General features: G+C 36.3%; 1 protein-coding gene across 12 annotated transcripts in view; it reads right to left on the bottom strand.

Moving 5' to 3' along the window:
• The window catches only part of Reps1 (RALBP1 associated Eps domain containing 1), an 86,994-nt gene that overhangs the window by 33,337 nt on the left and 35,443 nt on the right, over positions 1-18,214 (bottom strand). For 8 of the 12 annotated variants that reach the window (XM_004846062.3, XM_004846061.3, XM_087190243.1 and 5 more), the window contains 7 exons: positions 17,315-17,438; positions 15,386-15,582; positions 15,068-15,221; positions 14,464-14,588; positions 13,788-13,950; positions 13,434-13,497; positions 12,176-12,330 (listed from right to left, as the gene is read on the bottom strand). In XM_004846062.3, coding sequence (XP_004846119.1) covers positions 12,176-12,330; positions 13,434-13,497; positions 13,788-13,950; positions 14,464-14,588; positions 15,068-15,221; positions 15,386-15,582; positions 17,315-17,438 — 982 coding nt within the window. Of the gene's footprint in view, positions 1-12,175; positions 12,331-13,433; positions 13,498-13,787; positions 13,951-14,463; positions 14,589-15,067; positions 15,222-15,385; positions 15,583-17,314; positions 17,439-18,214 lie in introns of those variants that run through there. The other 4 variants (XM_087190246.1, XM_087190245.1, XM_087190244.1 and 1 more) reach the window with 1 other exon arrangement.

Here is an 18,214-nt window from a genome sequence, read left to right on the forward strand (position 1 = left end):
GGGTTTGAATGAATATTAAGTCTTCATGGAAAAGTACCAACATCAACTTTTTCATACACGTTTAAAAGGGATAGGGAATGGGTACACGGGAAGAAATTAGACTGGCATTTAAAACAAGCTTTGTTTTGCCTTGAATGATTTTACAAACTTCAAAAGCTAAGTTCTATTTCAAAAGACAGCATATTTTCTCCATTACACTTCACAAAACGAAACTAGTCAGTAAAAAGGTCTAATATATACTGGAGCCTTGGTTCACACACTTGACTCTTTCCAAAAATGGAGTTGGATGAGAACCGAATCAAATTCAATGTTAGGTTCAATGTTTATTTTTTTTAATTTATTGGTACATTTTAGGTATGAAATATGACATTCATCATTGGAAATTTGTACCTTTACATAATCTCTCTTGGTTATTTTTTCCCCATTCCCTTGCCATCCTTTCAACCCCTCCATTCCTCCCTATTTACAAAGAATTTGTTTCCATTTTCTCATCTTCTCATATTAATTCCATTCCCTTCTTTCCTTTCCCCTACTTCTCCACTTTCCCTTCCCCTTTTCTTCCTACTTCACATTATCTATTACACCTTTTAGTCCTTATTTACACTTTCAGTTTCTCACACTAGAGAAACTATTCAGTATTTACACGTGTGTCCTATTTATTTCACTTAAGAGTATCACCTCAGGGCCGGGGATTTAGCTCGGTGGTTCTGACGCCTACTTTGCAATCACTAGGTCCTGAGTTCGATCCCCACTACCAAAAAAAAAAAAGGGTAGAGCCTCAATGTACATCCATTTAGCTACAAATGTCTCTAATCTCTCATTTTTTATGGCTGAGTAGCACTCCATTTTATTAAAAAATCACATTCTTTTCCTCCAGTCTCCAGTTGATGGGCATTTGGGCTGCTTCCAAGTTTTAGTTATTACAAACTGTGCTGCTATGAACACAGGTGCACATATATCACTGTGGTATGATTCTTTTAATTCTTTTGGGAAGATGCTCAGAAGGGGAATAGCTGGGTCAAATGGGACTTCCAATCCAAGTTCTTTGAGTTTATCTCCGTACTGATTTCCACAGTGGTTACATCAGTTGACACACACACCAGTAGTGGAGCAGGGTTCCTCTTTCCCTACAGCCCCGCCAGCATATGTTATTGGTTAATTTCATGATATCAGCCATTCTTTCTGGGGTGATGTGGAATCTTAGTGTTGTTTTCATTTACATTATCTCGAATGACCAGTGATGTTGAACATTTTTATATGTTTATTTGCTATTTCTACTTCTTCATTTGAGAAATGTCTGTTCATTTCAGATGTCCATTTTTTGACTGGGTCTTTAAATTTGGGAGGTCTGATTTTTAAAAGTTCTTATACGTTGTAGATAGTAGACCTTTGTCTGAGGAACAGCAGGTGAAAATTTTTTCCCACATTCTAGGTTGTTTCTTCACTCTGTTGGTGGTTTCTCTTGCTGTGCAGAAGCTGTTTAGTAAGAAGAGATCCCACTTGTTGATTGTTTCTGTTAGTTCATGGGCAACTGGGGTTGTGTTCATAAAACCTTTTCCTAAACCAATGTCTTCAAAGGTTCTACCTAAACTCTGTTCCAGCCGGTTCAGCATTTGTTTTACTATTTAGATCTTTCATCCATTTTGATTTTAGTTTAGTGCCTGGTGAGAGATATAGCTCTAGCTTTAATCTTTGGCAAGTTGAAACCCAATTTCTCCAGCACCTTTTACTAAAGAGGCTATGTTTCCTCTAGTGAGGGTGTTTGGCTCCTTTCTCCAAGATGAGGTGGCTGAGTGTGTCTCGTGTTGTTTCTGCATCTTCTAATCTGTTCCACTGGTCCTCAAGTCTGTTTCTTTGCCAGTACCATGCTGTTTTTATCATAGTAGCTTTGTAGTATAGTTGCAGGTTGGGGATTGTGATACCCCCTGCCCTGTCTCTGTTACCTAGAATTGCTTTTGCTATTCTGGGTCTCTTCTTGTTCCAAATGAGTTTTTGGATTTTTTTCTCAAGGTCCATGAAGTCTGCTGCTGGGAACTCAATTGGAATTGCATTGAATCTATAAAGCAGTTTTGGAAGTATGGCCATTTTCACTACATTAATCCTTGCTACCCAGGAGCAGGGGATGTCTATCCATTTTGTGATATCATGTTCAATCTCTCTTTTCAGAGTGCTATAGTTTTCAGAGAAGAGGTCTTTGATTTCTTTTATTAGGTTGATTCCTAGGTATTTCAGTTTTTTAGATGCTATTGTGAAAGGAATTACATGCGCTATTTCGCTCTCAGTGAGTCTGTCATTCGTGTAGAGGAAAGCTATTGATTTTTGTGTGTTGACCTTGTAACCAGCTACTCTACTAAATTTGGGTATTAAGTCTAGAAGACTTTTGGTGGAGTTCTTGGGGTCTTCTATATAGAGTATCATGTCATCTGCAAATAATGACAATTTGACTTCATTTCCTATCTTTATTCCTTTTATTTCTTTCTCTTGTCTAATTGCCATGGCTGTTTCCAAAACTATATTGAATAAGAGTGGTGATAGTGGACATCCTTGTCTTGTTCCTGATTTTACTGTGAAGGATTTCAGTTTTTGACCATTTAGTATGATATTGGCTGTTGGTTTTTCAGAGATGGCTTCTATCAGATTGAGGTAGAGACCATCTATTCCAATTTTTTGTAGGGTTTTTATCATAAATGCATGCTGGATTTTGTCAAATGCTTTCTCTGTGTCTATGGAGATAATCATATGGTTTTTGTCCTTGGTTCTATTGATATAGTGTATTACATTGATTGATTTGCATATGTTGAACCATCCCTGCATCCCTGGGATGAATCCCACTTGATCAGGGTGTATGATCTTCTTGATGATCTTCTGCATGCTATTTGTCAGTATCTTAGTAAGGAGTTTTACATCTATGTTCATTAGTGAGATTGGCCTATAGTTCTCTTTTTCAGTTGGGTCCTTCTCTGCTTTGGGGATCAAGGTGATGCTTGCTTCCAGGAATGAATTTGGGAGTATTGCTTCCCTTTCAATTTCATTGAAGAGTTTAAACTGTAGTGGCAGCAGTTCCTCTCTAAATGTCTTGTAGAATTCAGCAGTGAAGCCATCAGGGCCCGGGCTTTTCTTAGTTGATAAGTTTTTAATTATATTTTCAATTTCATTGGTTGATATTGGGTTGTTCAGAATTTTTAGGTCTTCTTTGTTCAACTTTGGTAATTCATATGTATCTAGGAATCTCTCCATTTCTTCTGTGTTGTCCATCTTGTTCGTGTATAGGTTCTGGAAGTAGGTATTGATGATCCTCTGGATTTCTGCTGGGTCTGTTGTAATTTCACCCTCTTCATTCCTAATTGCATGGATTTGGGCCTTTTCTTTCCTTTTTCTGACAAGGTTGGCTAAAGGTTTGTCAATTTTGTTGATTCTTTCCAAGAACCAACTCTTGGCTTCACTGATTGTTTGTATCGTTCTCTTAGTCTCCATTGCATTGATTTCTCCTCTGATCTTTATCATTTCCTGCCTTGTATGAGCTTTGGGGTTGTCCTGCTCTTCTTTTTCTAGAAGCTTGAGGTTCAGCATCAGGTTGTTTAATAGGGCTTGTTCTGTTTTCCTAATATGAGTATTCACAGCTATGAATTTGCCTCATAAGACTGCTTTCATTGTGTCCCATAGATTCCAATATGTTGTACTGGCATTTTTATTTAATTGAAGGAACTGTCTGATTTCTTCCTTAATTTCCTCTGTGACCCATTGGTTATTCGAAGTGTGTTGTTCAATTTCCACGTGTTTATGAAATTTTTCAAGATACTTTTGCTATGGATCTCCAATTTCATCTCACTATGGTCTGATAATATACAGGGGATAACTTCACTTCCTTTGCACTTACTTAAACATGTTCTATGTGTGAGTATGTGGTCTATTTTGGAGAATGACCCATGTGCAGCTGAGAAGAATGTGTATTCTGATTTTGTGGGGTGGAAGACTCTGTAAACATGTTAAGTTCATTTGTTCAAGAGTTCGATTGAGTTCTAGTATTTCATTACTTATTTTTAGTCTAGTTGATCTATCTATTTGTGACAGTGGGGTGTTGAGGTCCCCCACTACAATTGTATTAGTGCGTATATGACTTTTCATGTCCGTTAGTATTTGTTTTATATAGTTGGGTGCACTAGTGTTTGGTGCATAGATATTTATGACTGTCATCTCTTCCTCTTGGATTCTTCCCTTTACAAGACTGTAATGGCCTTCTTTGTTTCTCTTAATCAGTGTGCGTTTGAAATCCACTTGATCTGCAAAGAGGATAGCTACTCTTGCTTTTTTCGGGTTCCTGTCGCATGCAGTATTGTTTTCCACCCTTTAACTGTCAGTCTATGAGTTTCCTTTTGAATTAAGTGTGTTTCTTGGATGCAGCATATTGTTGGATTTTGCTTCTTGACCCATTCTGCCAGTCTATTTTTTTTGATTGGTGAATTGAGACCATTAACATTGATGGTTATAACTGAAATGTATTGACTTGTCATTGCCATGACTTTTTCTTTTTGTTGGGTTCTCCCCCTTTCCATTTAATTTCTTGTCATGCCAGATGGGTTCATTCTGCTTTGCTTCCTGGGGTTGTGATCCTCAATGTCTGTTCCTAGGATATTGTGTAAAATTCTTTGGAGTGCTGGTTTGGTATTCACGAAGTTCCTAAGGTGCTCTTTGTCATGAAAGTATCTTATTTTTCCATCCATTTTGAAAGATAGTTTTGCAGGGTACATCAATCTGGGTTGGAGGCTGTTTTCTTTTAGGGCTTGGAATAGGTCACTCCAAGCTCTTCTTGCCTTGATGGTTTGTGTTGAGAAGTCTGCTGTGATTCTGGTGGGCTTTCCTTTGTATGTGATTTGTTTCTTTTCTCTAACTGCTTGGAGAACTTTGTTCTTCTGCTGAGTTTCTGTAATCTTAACAATTATGTGCCTATGTGTAGATTATTTTGATCAAGGCTATTTGGAGTCCTGTATGTCTCACTTACCTGTATGTCAAGTTCTTTTCCCCTGCTTGGGAAGTTTTCTGCCATTATTTCTGGGAAGAGATTTTTTATGTCATCTCCACTCTCTCTTGTTTCTTCATTGACTCCAATCAGTCTTATGTCATTCTTCTTTGCATCATCTAGCAGCTGCTGGATTGATTTCTCATGTTCCCTTACAATTTTGAAGCAATTTTTCTTTTCCTGGTCATTAATTGCAATCTTATCTTCTATATCTGAAATTCTGTCCTCACATTGGCTCATTCTGCTGTGTACACTTTCAATGGAGTTTTTCATGTCCTGGAAATCTATTTGCATCTGTTTTATGAATTCCATTTGTTTCCTATGTTGGGATTCCATCATGTTCCTCAGCTCCTCTCCAGATTTATTAATCATGTCTTGCACTAGGAGCACAATCTCTCCTGTTGTCTAAGAAATTATTTCTGATTTCATTTTTTCCAGATCCCCTTTTGTTGCCAGTTCAGTGGGTCCAGGTGGTTCAGTATCAGAGTGTTCCATCTCATTTCCCTTTGGGGTTGCTCTAGGTGATCTGGAAGTCTGGTTTTTAGACTTATTTACATGTTTTCTCATTTCGACTGGGGGGGCCAGGGTGGTGCTATTGGCGCCCGCGCAGCCCACCTCCTCTGAGCTGGGAGAGGTGGGACAGGGGCCGGGAGCGGCAGGACAGAAGGCGGCCCAAAAGCCCCTTCTTCTGGGCTGGGAATGGTGGGATGGATGGCGGCCCAGAAGCCCTTTCCTCTGGGCTTGGAGCAGTGGGAAGGATGGTGGCTGGGAAGCCCCTTCCTCTGGACCAGGAGCAGTGGGACAGCGGCTCAGAAGCCCCTACCTCTTGCCCAGGAGCGGTGGGGCGGAGGGCGGCCCAACAGCCCTTTCCTCTAGGCTGGAAGTGGCGGGACAGATGGTGGCCGGGAAGCCCCTTCCTCTGGGCCTGGAGCGGTGGGACAGAGGGCGGGCCAAAAGCCCTTTCCTTTAGGCCGCGAATGGCAGGATGGACAGTAGCCCAAAAGACCTTTCCTCTGGGTTGGGAATGGTGGGACACTTCTTTCCTTTCTCTGATAAGGTTGGCTAAGGGTTTGTCAATTTGTTTATTCTTTCGAAAAACCAACTCTTGGCTTCACTGATTTTTTGTATCATTCTCTTAGTCTCCATTGCATTGATTTGTCCTCTGATCTTTATAATTTCCTGCCTTGTATGAGCTATGGGTTTGTCCTGCTCTTCTTTTTCTAAAAGCTTGAGGTTCAGCATCAGGCTGTTTAACTGGGCTTGCTCTGTTTTCCTAACATGTGCATTCACTGTTATGAATTTCCCTTGTAAGACTGCTTTCATTGTATCCCATAGATTCCAATATGTTGTACTGTCATTGTTATTTAATGGAAGGAACTTTCTGATTTCTTCTTTAATTTCCTCTGTGACCCATTGGTTATTCATAAGTGTGTTGTTCAGTTTCCATGTGTTTACAAAATTTTTGTGGTTTCTTTTGCTACTGATCTCCAATTTCAGCACACTATGGTCTGATGATATACAAGGGATAACTTCAGGTCTTCTGCACTTATTTAAATATGTTCTAGGAGCAAGTATGTGGTCTATTTTGCAGAAAACCCATGTGTAGCTGAGAAGAATATGTATTCTGATTTTGTGGGTTGGAATACTTTGTAAACATCTGTTAAGTTCATTTGTTCAAGAGTTTGACTGAGTTCTAGTATTTCCTTATTTTTTGTCTAGCTGATCTATTTGTGACAGTAGGGTATTGAGATCCTGCACTACTATTGTATTAGTGCTTATATGATTTTTCAAGTCCATTAGTATTTGTTGTATATAGCTGGGCACACTAATATCTGGTGCATATATATTTATGATTGTTATCTCTTTGTCTTGGGTTGTTCCCTTTACAGGGATGTAGTGTCCTTCTTTGTCTCTTAATCAGTGTTGGTTTGAAATCTACTTGATCTGCAGAGGATAGCTACTCCTGCTTTTTGTCACGTTCCAGTTGTGTGGAATATTGTTTCCCACCCTTTAACTTTCAGTCTATGAGTTTCTTTTTGAAATAAGTGTTTCTTGTATGCAGCATATTGGATCTTGCTTCTTGACCCATTGTGCCAGTCTATTTCTTTTGTTTGGTGAATTGAGACCATTAATATTAATAGTTATAACTGATATATATTGACTTACCATTGCCATGACTTTTTCTTTTTGTTGGATTCTCCCCCTTTGCATTTAATTTGTCACACCCAATGGATTCATTCTGCTGTGCTTCCTGGGGTTGTGATCCTCGTCTTTTCCTAGGATACTGTCTAGAAGATTTTGGATTGCTAGTTTGGTATTCATGAAGTTCCTCAGGTGCTCTTTTTCATGAAAGTATCTTATTTCTCCATCAGTTTTGAAAGACAGTTTTGCAGGGTACATCAATTTGGGTTGGAGGCTGTTTTCCTTTAGGGCTTGGAATATGTCACTCCAAGCTCTTCTTGCCTTGAGAGTTTGCAGTGAGAAGTCTGCTGTGATTCTGATGGGCTTTCCTTTGTATGGGATTTGTTTCTTTTCTCTAACTGCTTGTAGAATTTTGTTCTTCTCTTGGGTTTCTGGAATCCTAACTATTATATGCCTATGTGTAAATTTTTTTTTTTTGATCAAGGCTAGTTGGAGTCCTACATGCCTCACTTATCTATATGTCAAGTTCTTTTCCCCTGCTTGGAAAGTTTTCTGTCATCACTTCTGTGAACAGTTTTTTTATGTCGTCTGCACTCTCTCCTCTTTCTTTATTGACTCTGATCAGTCTTACGTTATTTTTCTTTGCAGCATCTAGCAGCTGCTGGATTGATTTCTCATGGTCCCTTACACTTTTAAAGAAATTTTTCTTTTCCTGGTACTGATTGCAATCTTATCTTCTATATATGAAATTCTGTCTGTTAGGTTCAATGCTAACATTCCCCATATGGGGGAATTTGATACAGTTCTTGTCCAGTTATGTTCGTGACCAGAAACATGGAGAGAACTAAATTCATGGACCGAGTTATACCTGACTGTATATAGGTTTAGCAGGTTTGATTTAAAAACCAAGTTTTTGTTTCTTTTTAAATATGAAAAGATGTGTCCTAATAACATTTGAAAAGAAATTCCCTGAAATTCTATTTATACCTACTACTTTTTATGGTACTGATAAATCTTGACGGCATCTACTATTTGACTCAGTCACTATACTTCAAAGACTACACTTATGGATATAGCAGAGGTTCCTATTATCCAAGGACATCTAAAATTGGGAAAAGCCCATTTAAATTAAACCACTTAAAATAAAAGACTAGAATTTCATAATGAGAAAAAAACAATTCAGTTAGGGCTTTATCTTAAAAACAAAGAAAACTGTGGAAATGAGTATAAAGAAGAATGAAAAGATGTTCATTCTGTGAGTGTGATTTGATGGCTAAATTCCAAATCACTAATTGAGCCAGTGAACATTTACACAGTGCCCATAAGATTCCAGGCTCTCAGGATATAGTCCCAAGCAAGAAGATAAGGCTTCCAGTACCATAAAGTCTCTTACAGGACACAGACACCATTTATTTTTCACTTTCACAACACAAAGAAAAATGGTGACTTCTGCAAAAAATTATGAAAGACTGAATTGAAAGACTGAACTAATTACTCCCATGGACTCTTACTAACCCACTGATATTGAAATCATAATCTTTTAAAGGCCTGTCATAATCCTCATAGAATATTTTTTCTTCAAGTATTAGCCAGCTTTGTTTGTCAATATCTTGGCCAGGATTTGAGTTCTAATTACTGCAACAAATTTCATTAATGGTGAATCTTTCAGTATTTATCATTCAATTGTATTGATTTTTCAGCTGTAATATCTAACTTTCTCAGGAAAGAAACGACATTATTGTTAAAGAGTCCGTGTGTGTGCCTGTTTGTGTGTGTATGTGTGTGTGTGCGTGTGTCTGTGTGGGCTGGGAGGAGGTTTGAGAAGTAATTCCATGAGTGGAATGTACTGCAATGGTTAACTTGTACAGAACAAAGATAAATGTCTAAGCATATTCACTGCAGTACTGTTGTAAAGGTAAAGCAAAAAAGAAAATTAAAAACAAAATCCAAAATATTCATCTATAAGCAATGAGTTAAATTAAGGTACAGCATTTTATGGAATATCTTATATGATAAAGGTGACAACTCTGTATGTGATGAAGTAAAAAGATGTCTGCCCAATACTATAAGGAAAAAAGTCAAACATTTATAATATAATTACACTCATATACAAACATACATCTCTCTGCATGTAGGCTATTATGTCAATTTTTAAATGAGTATAAAAGGAGCTCTTAACAGTGACTAATTTGTACAAAGGTAGTTCGAAGTCTGGATTTCTAGTAAACCGTCCATGTAAAGACTTCAGTGCCTTCTATTCTCTGACTTTTAAAAATATTCATGATAGAAGTATTGCTTAGACTTTGAGGGATCTATGTTACAAATCTTAGGAACAACAATGAAACATATGCCTACATTTACTGTGTATACGAATGACTATGAAGTAGACACAAATAGGTAATACACTTCTTTCCTTCTTGCAGGATCTCAAAGAGATTGCTGAACTGCTCCTATGAGTGCAGTAGTGTGGAGACAGAAAGCAGTTAAAAACCGCTTGCTCAGTCATTTAGTCATTTCAAAAATGTGAACATCTACCTATGTATGCAATCAGTGTCCTACTAAGTATTAGCATAATGAACAAAAACAATCCACTTACTACTTTCCCAGAAGCCTCTAGCCACATTCAAGAGAGCAAAAGACAGATGTATCAAAAAAAACACAATGATGTATATAAAATTGCAACTGTGCTACAAAGGACAAGACTCTGTAGTCTACAGAATTTAAGATGTGCATTAACTTGACATGTTTTTTCTCAAAGTACAGTTATGTAGTAGGCTAGTAGGTCACCTTAATTTTTTTAAGAAGATAAACATTATTAAAAGATAAACATTTTTCCTTAAACTCAACTTTAGAAGCTGTCACTGGCAGATGAAGTTTAGCATTCTTTCTTGTGTAAAACAACAAAAAACAAGTTTCCATTTCTATTTACTTTAATATGACAAATTCAATGCTGGTATTATATATTAAATATTTTAACTCAGGTCTACATAAGTACTTCTACTGATCCATGAGTCTAAATTGTTCTATTTTATCTGCTATTTAATCCCATAAACCTATTCAAATGACATTGGAAAAACTACATATTTACTCTATCCATATTTGCAAAAAAAAGCAAGCTTAAGTCACTACTGTTACTACCTATTTGCTTCTAGGCAATCAACTGGGGATTGAACCCAGAGCCTCCAACAGCTAGGCAAGAGCTGTACCACTGAGCTACATTTTGAGCCCTTAAGAGGTTGAAATTTTGAGTACAGGATACTTCTAGAGGTAATATTTTAGTATGCCTCACCATTATAAACCTAAGATGATAAACGGCTACATTCTCAAAGGTAGAAAAATGCTCCAAAAACCTTATTTTGAAAATCATACACATTTAACATTATTTCAGCCTATAATTGTTTACTGAGCAATTTAATATGTGCCTGGCAAAGTGCTTGATCATGAGAATGCTATAATGAATGTGATACATCCTTTTCCCCCAAAGAGCTCAAAGGACATTAGTAGAAAAGGCTAAGGGAAGAAATAGGATACAGTGTAATATGTCTTATCATAAACAGCATGTAGAAGATACTGTAAGAGATCAAAGAAGCTACTTCTGTCAAAAGTGAAAAAGGTTCCACAGAGAGGATCTTTAAAATAAATTCCACCATCAGTCAAAATAAAAATGAAAACAAAAAAACCATATTTGGATATTCTCATTTAACAGTCAACTTCTAAAAACACATATTTATAATGAGTTTTACAGACAGTGACTGACCCAAAATGAAATGGGATTAATTTTTATATTCACGGGACTTGGTGTCAAATGAATCTCAGATTTATGACAAGTGGAATAAAAAATATATTGACTACTCCACTCCAAAATTAACAGAATTTCAAAATTTATCATTATAAATAGACAAAAACCAAATCTGAATCCAACAACTCAAATGTTTACAATAAATTTAGGTGGGTTTTTTTTTTGGTACCAGGGATGGAACTTGGGTCTTTGCACTTGCGAGGCAGGAAGCAGAACCACTGAGCTAAATCCCTGGCCCTGTTTACAATAAATTTAATCAGAAAACCATTTATTACGTTGGGAAGGGAAAAATTATCTGAGTCTGTGACACCTTTAAAATTAGAGCAACAGCCTGAAGACATGTGCCAAGAAAATACCAGTCTCTCTTTGCTATACTAAGTAGTAGGTACAAAATTAGACAAAATAATAAATGCCCAGAAAAGAAGTTCTTTCTGAGCAATCAGCCTGATAATTCAAGCAGTTCATGAAATTTACAAAGGAACTGATTTTATTTAAAGGAAAAAGAGCACCAGTACAGGCAAAAGCCAGGTTCATCTACCGGAATGCAACTTATGACAGAAACTGACAAGCCTCCAGAAAACACAGAAGATTAAACTTGACCTAAATAATTTCCTTACATTAATAAGTTATCAGTTTTCAAAGGCTTACCATCTATGAAAACTCTAGACAGAAGGCCTCCAATTTTTTTTCTCCCTTTTGGCAGTATGGGGCTGAAACCTAGGGCATAGTGATGCTATGCAAGTCCACAGAGCTACATTCCCAGTCCCAAGGCCCAATTTTTCAACTGAACTATATCCCCAGCTCCTTCAATTCTTTTTTTCCTTCCTTCCTTCCTTCCCCAGTCCCAAGGCCCAATTTTTTCAACTGAACTATATCCCTAGCTCTTTCAATTTTTTCCTCTTTTCTCTTTCCTTCTCTCGGCCCAGCTCTTTCAATTTTGAGAGACGATTTCCCTAAGTCACTAGGTTGCCCAGGATGCACTCAAAGTTGAGATCCTCCTGCCTCAGCTTCCCAGTATACTGTACGTTTTTAAAGGTTGACTGGAAAAAAACCCCAAGTTTGGTCTATTCAGCTTATTCTAATGGCAAATCTATGTGCTTCTGATGAAATATCTAAGCATTAAGCTAAACTTTAATATCTATCTTTATTTGATTTTCAGAATCAAGAATTATGTTTATCAAGGCATATAACCAGCAACCTTTACCTTCCAATCTTACCTGCTGCATCTTCCAAATCAATCAGTTTGGGCATTAAACTTTCAGGAAGCTTTTCTGGTAAGTCATAGCCATTCTTCCTAGCAACCACCAGATGAAAGGCAGCACAAAACTCATCCAGTGTCAATGCCCCATCTTTATCAAAGTCTGAGAGTTCCCTAGAAGACAAACTTATTATGAATATAACCACATTCTGCTTTGGATTCCTTTATTTCTCAAAGAAGAAAGGTAAGTATATTCCTCAAGAAAGTACAAAAAAATCACAAGTTTTAAAAATCTCATTAAAGAAAAGATATGGAATAAAGTAAATACATCAAAATGTTAACTGCAGAATCTAGATGGTGTCATCTGGTTGCTTGTGGTATGATTTTTTTCAACTTTGCTATACAGTTGAAATTCTCATAATAAAATGACCAAAAACGTCCCTAATAATTAAGGTTAACAAAAAATAGCTTTTAACCCATATGCATTTTAGGAATAGATATTTGAAGGAAGGTTTATGAAATAAAGTCATGGAAATTATTTAAAGTATTGTTTTTATTGCTATCAAAGTTCACATATGCACATGAAAGCACAGAAAGGTTTGATACAAACTATAGCTTCCCCATTCTGCTATCCCTGTCTTTTTCTAGATGCAAGGTAACCATTTTTTAATTCATGGCCTTAAACTATAAAAGGATGCATATATTTCCAGTTCTTGACTTTTAAATTTTAAGCATTATCTACCTACCTCTTACTACAGTACACTATGCTAGTAAAGCCTATTACCAAAATAATTTAGAACATAGAGAACACTGATACAAAGTTTATCTGATAATTGTGTTTTTTTTGGGGGGGGGGGTGTCCCAGGAATCAAACTCGGGACCTTGCGCTTGTGAGGCAGGTGCCTGCACCACTGAGCTAAATCCCTGGCCCTCTGATAATTGTTTTTTAAAAGTAATTTGTGATTGTAATTTGTGTTCCAATGGCCAATTCCAATTACATGACAGCTATCCTGAAAGTCTTAATCCATGTTTACCATGGGAGCTAAGTGCTTTTCTTAAATTCAGAACTTGACTTGGGAGAGCGTACAAGGAACTTCTGTACTGGCATCTCTTACTTCTTTCCTAGAGAGAACTAACTGCTGTAAGGCCATACCGAGTTCTATGAGAACATTTCTATAGACATGAGTGTCAGTTTATATTTCAGGTTCTAAAATCTGCCTGCTGCAAACTCCTCTGAAACAACTCACATTACCCAACTAATGATATACCAAACTTACCAAATATGAGAAAGTTCAAGAATAGGAAGTTTTGATTTTGTAAAAAACTCTTTAGCTGCAGATCCTGAAATATTAAAACAGTGTTGTTTAATGTTATTCTAAACGTAGAGAACAAGAATAGAACTTGTGGTAAAAGTCTCAAGACTTTTCTTTCAATGGAAAAAATAACTTTATAACGTGAATACATCATGGTTTTGGTCTCCAGTGATTACAAACTCTTTTTAGACAATTATCTTGAGAATTAATGATTTTCTGTAATTATAATCTAGGAGCAATAAAACAATGTTTTTGAGATTATGAAGTTGAGACTCTGTCCTGTCTCATCTAGAAGAACTTCTGTTTTCAACAACTCACCTGGAATAAATCCGTTTAGATCAGGCTGAATGGTTTTAAACTGATTTATATAATACTGTCTTTGTTCATCTGTTATTTTCCAGGGATCATCATAACTACTGGATTGCCTACGAATTTCATTGGCAGTTGTAGCTGAGGCTACAGTTCGTACTGTTGTCTGGTCCTGCAATGAAACATTTTTCTCCTCAGTACAGTATCTATCTATATGACTACATGGACCAAGATTGCTAGGTTACTTATCCTTAAAAGTAAATCTTACTTTTTTGTGGATATTTAAAATGAAGTTATCAGCAATTCATATATTTATTATATGTCAGGTTATTGGATATGTTTTTGCACAATGATTATATAAACATGTAGAATGACAGCAATTATGTAAGCAACAGAAAGTTATGAAAAATGTGCTAAGAAAGCCAAGCAAATATATTCTCAGATGCAGAAACCTTTCAAAACTTCATTAGGGAATTAGAAACAGAACTAAAGTCAGCCAAACCTTTAGTGAAACATTCCAGTGACAACAGACTTAAAAATAATGGCACAGAAAGGAGTTCTAGATTTTTAAAAATAAGAATGAACTTGCATTTATAAAATCTGCAACAGCAAAATATAAAAACAATGACTGCAGCAATACTCTGAATGAAGCAAATAAAAATGCAATACCAATAAAATGTCACACCTGGACAGAAGCAGGATGCATGGTTAAAAGACTACTGGTTGGTGGAGTATCTGCAAAACTGACCCAGTTTTCTTGAGGGGGAGGTGGAGAGTGCCCAGACCACACTGCATCACCAGCAGAAGAACCTAAAAGGAGAACAGGTGAACATACTGACTCACGTTGGAGAAAACATTAGTTATTAAATTTGAATTTAGGACTGCAACAAACTACCACATATAATATAAAAGTTCTTTCAAACTTTAATTTTCAAGAAATGCAACAATTTCCAAATGCAACCTCTTCTGTTCAATTAAAAATTACACCTTATTTAAAACTTTTTAGTTGTTTTATGCTTTGTTAATACTTATTCTGGGAAATAGTCACTCATTTCACCTTCACAGGATATGGTATCCATAAGCCTTTGTCTAAGCATCACAGATATAAGTAAACGTAATCACTACTTTTGAAAGTATATATCTTGTACAAATCCTCATAACTGATTTTTGCTTCTATTTAATTAACTCAATTAAAAATTGTCTTGGAGGTAACTCTTAAAAGAATATTACCAAGTTTCCTTCAATTTACAGTCCTAAATAGCTAGCATTTCTAAAGAACCTCTACATACCCGATTGCGCTTCACCAAAAGGAGACCAAAATGGCCCAGGTCCTGCAAGAGGCCTCTCACTGTTCCCCCCGCTGGAATGACGGTTGTGTTTCCTCCATGTGTGTGGAGAAGTTGGTGGTGACTGCTGTGGTGAAACTATTGGGGATGCAGGCTCCTAGAAACAATATTACTATTTTAAAATTTCAATTTTAAGGAGACATTTTAATTATTATATTAAATTTGCAGTATTTACATTTAATTAACTTACAAATTATTAATAAATTAGGGCAAACATCTACATAGGGCATCAACTGATAACATTTCCAGGCATGTGATTACCTGTTGATCTGCAGATGCTCGAGGCTGAACCGTATCATGGCTTATGGATCCCTTTTTCACTTGTCCCCTGCCAGGTGGAGGGGGAATCACACCAGAATAAGATCCTTGATTTTCAGAATCTGAAGAATATGAGGCTGCATGGCGAGATTCTTGTTCATTCTTTGAAGCAACGAATCTTGGCAGAGGAAGATCTTTTACTGTTAATCACAAAAATAATTATAGGTTGAGTATTCTTTACTCAAAATACTAAGGATGAGAAATATTTCAGATCTCTGAGTTTTTCGGATTTTGGAATGTTTGTATACAGACTTTACATGTTGAGCACTCCTACACCAAAAACTCCAAATCTGAAATGTTCCAAAATCTCATTTGGACATCGTGCTGGTGCTCAAAAAAGTTTTAGATTTTGGATCTCTTATTAGGAATGCTCAACTTGTATTATGTTAAAATAAAAAAGGACATACATATTAAAAAGTGATAAGAGCAGAATTAGATATTAGAATTTTTGCAAAAACTGACACAGAAACAACAGACACAAAGCACTTTTCACTACAACATTCAGGTCATTATTTCCCATAAATTATTTAGGGAGACTCTTTCCTAGAAAGTATTAAAATCAGATTCTCTTCTAAGGGCTGTGATAATGATATCTATATTAAATGCCCACTGAATGTCTAAACCTATGTTTGCTACTTTATACTCATCTCGTCTCATAATCACATCAATCTTGAAAGTTCCTATTTACAGATTTTAAAAAACCAAAACCAAAACCAAAGCTTTAAGATTGCCAAGGGCACCTAGTTATACCTGACAAGATGTGAACCAAGGAGAGTCAGACCCCTGGGGCTAGGGTGCTTTTGCTCATACTGGATCTCTAGAGTAATTTAGAGCAGTCAGTAAAACAGAATATATCAGTAAGTAAGAGACTAGTCAATTTAGACATTTTCATAATGGGACTTTCAGAATGTACCTGGTCATTTTCAGGGGAAAGTATACTTCCCTCTACTAACCAGTTCTCTCCCTTCCCTCAACTGCTACTGGGCACTAGGACCTCTTGCATGATATGCAAGCACTCTCCCACTGAGGTACGTCCCTGCCTCCTCCTTCATCTCCCTCTACAACCTCCACATAAAAGAGGGAAACTATTAAGCTTATTTATTTTATATGTAAGAATTCAAAATTACCTGAAAAAAACTCTCACACTAGAACAATGTGGCTAATCAGAGGTCAACAAAACTTCCAACTGACCAAAAAATTGAGCTAATGCTTAAAAATATAAAAATTCTGATATTATAGAAGACCTCAAGTTTTCCCTTTTCTCTATGAAAACTACAGAAACTACCACACTTAAAAACCTGTATTTATAGAATATCTTTCTTCCATATCAAGCAATCTCCAAATAATTGAAAAAAAATTATCCATGGTAACATTTGTAAGGTGGTTAGATGCCTGTAGATAGGTTTCTATCTACCAATATTTTAACAGTGTCTCAATCAATCAGAAAGTTTTGGTTAACTGATACTTTCTAATTTAAAAATGGAGCCTCCATAGCTTTCCCCCTCCCCCTCAAAAGCCCCAGGCAAGATAAGTTTATTATATTAGAAAAGAGAAAAATAAGGAAGCTCTATATAGAGATGTTCACTATAATTTAACACTAACTTTGATAAATTACCTACACTCTAAGGAAATGTTAGTAAATTCTGAAAAATTGCCACCTGAACATACACTATCATCAAATATATGATATACATATTCTATGCTATAATAGATATAAAATAGACCTACTATTCTATGAGAAATTACATCCTGTTGCCTAAACACTACAAATGTCACTGTGATATCAAAAAGACTCAAAAGTTCTACTGACTTGAATGTCATTTGTAATTAGAAGACTTTTCATTCCAATAACCAGTGTTATTACATATTTACCTGTATTTATACTTTCTACTCTTAATGGAAACCCAGACTGGGCAACAGCTACAAGTTTCAAAGCAATGTAGAACTGACTTCTCCCAAAATAACCAAGTCGTGTTGCACCACAAAGCTCCATAATCTGGAAGAGAGCACAATGTTAGCATTAAAACTCATGCCAAAATTCTCCACTCAAAACTATGCAGCTAGCCAACTTGATAGTAACTTCTCCAAAATACTTATCTAATGTGTGATGTAATACTTTCAACTGACAACCAATTTCTAGTTCTTGAAAACAAAAAGGCATTGGTTTTACAATAAGAAAGTTGTTCTGTTGATCAAAATCTACGTAAGAAGCAGTTTTATTAGAATTTTATTTCCTTCAAAGTTGCTTTTTTTTTTTAGAAACAACATATCATTCACACTCTTTATCGTAAGCACTGTGCATGTAACAGTTCCATGCAGCCAATCAGCTATACTGCAGTTATTGAAAGCAATAGTCATAAAATGATGTAACAACATGGGAGAATGTCAAGGAGATATGCTAAGAAAGATACATAATCTTAACCACAAAAACACAAATTTGGAAACTATATCAAAATTCTACCAGCTATCTTATTAGGTGAGATTAAAAGTGGGAGTTTTTGCTCCTAGTTTCCTAACTGTACTCATATGGTTACATGGCTTTTCTTTAAAACAAGTTTTTGTTTGTTCTCTTCCTTTTTCTAACCATGAAAGCTTTTAAGGATCTACACTGATCAGTTAAGTCATCCAACAATTCTCTCAGGATTGGATACTACAAGTAAATACAGTGGTGCCTCAGTTCACGAACTCAATTTGTTCCATGATTCTGGGAAGATGGCCGCATTCATGTTTGTCACCTGATGTGGCGTTTGAGAAGGGAAGCAAATTTTTGCT

This window comes from Heterocephalus glaber, unplaced genomic scaffold (assembly GCF_053883595.1).
Source record: "Heterocephalus glaber isolate CG9 unplaced genomic scaffold, H.glaber_assembly_v1.0 deba00001550, whole genome shotgun sequence".
NCBI classification, from domain to species: Eukaryota; Metazoa; Chordata; class Mammalia; order Rodentia; family Bathyergidae; genus Heterocephalus; species Heterocephalus glaber.